The sequence below is a fragment of the Thermobia domestica genome, chromosome 8 (assembly GCF_964235325.1).
Source record: "Thermobia domestica chromosome 8, izTheDome1.hap1.1, whole genome shotgun sequence".
In the NCBI taxonomy this organism is placed as follows: domain Eukaryota; kingdom Metazoa; phylum Arthropoda; class Insecta; order Zygentoma; family Lepismatidae; genus Thermobia; species Thermobia domestica.
This window is the reverse complement of record NC_137461.1, coordinates 205,643,150-205,646,923: the sequence shown is the minus strand read 5'-3', so window position 1 is coordinate 205,646,923 and position 3,774 is coordinate 205,643,150. Positions and strand designations below refer to the sequence as shown.

The 3,774-nt window shown below is 37.3% G+C and overlaps 1 protein-coding gene across 1 annotated transcript; it reads left to right on the top strand.

The window, feature by feature from the left end:
- The first annotated feature begins 337 nt into the window (after window positions 1-337).
- On the top strand, window positions 338-1,717 carry LOC145692434 (uncharacterized). Its single transcript, XM_081767743.1, has one exon. The coding sequence runs from the start codon at window positions 338-340 to the stop codon at window positions 1,715-1,717; it is 1,380 nt and encodes a 459-aa protein (XP_081623869.1).
- The last annotated feature ends 2,057 nt before the right edge of the window (window positions 1,718-3,774 follow it).

Genomic DNA, 3,774 nt, shown 5'->3' with positions numbered 1-3,774 from the left:
ATGTTCCTATTTTTCCCTATTTGCGTACCCTATGTCCTCTCCTATGATTCTTTCCCCCTTCAAATTTTTGACGTTTTGGTAACCTCCACCACATCTCTTGGTCCAGAGAACATATGGGGCATTTCGACAACCCCTGCTGTTTCTGGACATTCCATTCGCTTAAAACAGAGGCGTGGTTCATGACCTCTGGAAACATTTCCGGTGTTTGCTCTTTGGCCGGCTTTAGTACAGTATCTTAACAACTGATGTTGAAGCAGTTTATTTTGTTTGTGTAAGTGCTAAGTGCTGTTTTTTTTTGTGTGTGTGTGTGCGCGCCCGCGCGCGTTTACTATATGTAATGGCAAGTAAGAAAAAGCCTGTAATTCATTCCAAAGGAAGACAAATAATTAATAACGTAATTAAATTTTGTGACGAGGAGAAAAAAGCGGGTCACTGGCTTTTCACAATAAATCAGGCTACGAAACGTGCTGCAGCAGCGACTGGAAAATCCGAAGGAACAATTCAAAGAATAAGAGCGGAAGGACGAAAAGCCGAAGTAACCGGTGAAAAGTTATCAACTCCGGGAAAATCAAGCAGAGGTAAGCCTGAAAAAATCCAATTAGATGATATGGACAAATGCATCATAAGGAGAAAAGTGCACGAGTTTTATGTTTTCCGTAAAACTGTGCCGACCTTACGATCATTGCTTCCTGTTGTTCGAGAAGCTATTGGGTTTACTGGAAGCAAAGAAACTCTACGAAGACTTCTCAAAGAGATAGGATTACGGTTCGCTAAGTGCAAAAAGAACAGGCACTTGCTTATAGAAAGGGAGGACATAGTTGCCAAAAGAGCATACTTTCTTAGGCAAATGAGAGCTAATGGAGCAATCGGAAAGCCAGTTGTGTACTTGGATGAGACATACATTCATCCAAACTACACAGTTAAGAAATGCTGGCAATCAGATGATGTAAATGGCATTTACACCACTGAACGTGTTGGCCAAAGGTGGGTCATTATACATGCTGGAGGAGAAAGCGGATTTGTGCCGGGCGCTCTCTGCATATTCAAAGCAAGAACTAAATCCGGCGATTACCACGATGAAATGAATGGACAGAATTTTCTTAGATGGGTTCGTGAGCAGTTGATTCCAGGCTTACCGCCTCACAGTATAGTCTGCTTTGACAATGCGTCATACCATTCAGTGCAAACAAACAAACCTCCAACATCATCTGCTCTTAAAGCTGATATTCAAAATTGGTTAAAGGCAAATACCATTGCCTTTGAAAGTGATTTTCGAAAAAGTGAACTATTGAATTTAGTGAAGTGTTACCGCCGGGAACCAGAATATGTGATTGACAATGTCTTGAAAGAACACGGACATACTGTTCTTCGATTGCCACCGTACCACTGTGACTTGTCACCAATCGAATTAATTTGGAGTTTGGTGAAAAGACGAGTGGCGGAAAGAAACGTTGAACAATCGGGTGCAAATATTAAAGATATAACGGAAGATGTGTTTAAGTCCATTACACCAGATGAGTGGAGAAAACAATGCAGCCACGTGAGGAAACTTGAAGACGAATACTGGGAACGAGATGGACTAGTTGAAGAAGCCGTCGAAAATTTTGTAATTGAACTTGGTGCTGATTCCGAAGTGAGTGCGAGTTCCACAGAAGATGATGAAGAAGATGAATCAGGATGTGATATGTCAGGCATCAGCCCTTTACCGACGGAATAATATCAACCAAGGTAAGGCATGATTTGATTTCATGTTCATATTTTCATATCTTTGTAGCAATAAAGTAAATTTCTATGATTCGGGAGGACAAAGGATCGCACTATTCATAAACTCTGATTTGAAACGCAGATCGATCATACGAGTCATTTTCAATGTTCTTGCTCAGTCGCATACAGTGGCTTAAGGTTATTCTCCAATTTTAACCCTCACCTCAACTAGATCATATGAAAAAATATATACCATATCAAGATATGTACTTAGGCATACAAAAACGCGCGTATTTTGAAAGTTGAAACTATTTAAGTTTGGACGTCGTTAATGAAATTCTGTGTACGTCACTGGTCCCACATGATAAGGACCGAATTATGTCTAAAACCAATGATAAAATCATTGAAACATTTTTCCTAGAGCAAGATAAGGTATTTCATGTATGTATGCATATGTATTATTTCTTCCGTATTATTAATTCCAGTGTTCAAAATTTAGTCCAGAACTTTGCTTCCACAGAGAAAATTCCTCAGGAGTTCCCCCCTTGCATTTTGATCTAGACAGACCAGTGTGTAAATAGAGGTTAGAAAAGTTAGAAGTGTTTTCGTAATATTTGTTGTTTTCGTGGTGGAGTAATATTATAACATTTGTTTTCCGTACTACTACTTTTTTTTTAAAACAAAACTTTTTTTTTTTTACAAAAACATTGGTCGACTGCATTTTTCTTGTAACACGTTAATATTAATAAAAATCAAGGCGTGCGATGATATTATATTATATGAAGCAAATCGACATCCATATTGTGTTGCCCTAAAGTAACTATTTCTCCATTCTTTCCTCAGATCGATTCTTTATCACCACTACATAAACTAAACAAATAGGGCTATGCCTTTTGAAAGTTATTTTGCAAACATAATTCATTTTTCTTTATATCACAAATTAGCCTTTCCCGGTGGTCTAGTGGTTAGCGCGTATGGCTTTGGTGCACGTAGCCTTTGGTTCCATTTCCGGTGGGACGGCAAAAAAATAATTTGTCAAATATTTATTTTAATCAATCATCTGTTTCTTTTAGCCTAAAGGGCATAGGTGTGTGACGTTAAACTAAAAAACTCATCCTTTTTTTCGCAATAAATTGTCCACTTTGTCCCTTGGGGGGTTTCTCAACTTGGGATCGCGAAGGGAAATGAAAACGATACTTGTAATTAGGACCTAGTAGCAGAAAAATATGTATTTTAAAAATATATATATGTTAAACTTCTTATTTTGATAGACATATTTTTATTTCTATACTTTGTTACCAAATACAGCAAAGAATATTAAACAAATAAAGATTAGTTAAAAAAAACATTTGGAATAAAAGAAGGAGAAACTGGTGAGAAACTGCAAATTGAAACACCAGAAGCAAAAAAATACAACTTACAACTGTAAGCGATTGGCAGCAATAATGAAAAACTTATTGGAAACCGGAAATTAATTATGGGGATTACAGGCAAGAGGATGTGATAAAAGGGGTCGTGATATAAAATGAGATGAGAAAGCCCAGTTTATTGTATCGTTAGTAAGTCTTTCGTAGTATTTTATCTTCAATGATTATTGTGTTAAGGAATCAAAGTGCATGAGAATTTAAATTCATTATTATAATAAAAGAATAGCAGAATGTATACGTAAATGTGCCGGTATATATCCTTAATGTGCAAAAAACTCATACAGATCCTAGATACTAACAGACACATGTAATTTGCAGTTTTACAAAACAAACTGAAATTAAATTTTGTATCCACTACAAACACAATATCAAATGATCCTGGATGAACAGAATCTTTCACCCTTCCAATTTTTGGCGTTTGTGTAAAAGGAAGAGCGAAGGTTGGAGAAGGAGGGTAGGGTGAGAACATGGCAACACCGCCTTGTCAGAGAGAAAGTGGGGAGTACACAGAGTGCGTAACTGACCCTAGCGCCACGCAGAAATTGGTGTTCAGACATAACGTCATTTGTGTCGCACTATACTGGAGGTAATTTAATACAGTCTAATTGTATAGACAGTACTGAGGTTATATGAGACAAAGTCG

Bases quoted from the DNA above. Each gene is read 5' to 3' on its own strand.
- LOC145692434 (XM_081767743.1), top strand. From the start codon at position 338: ATGGCAAGTAAGAAAAAGCCTGTAATTCATTCCAAAGGAAGACAAATA.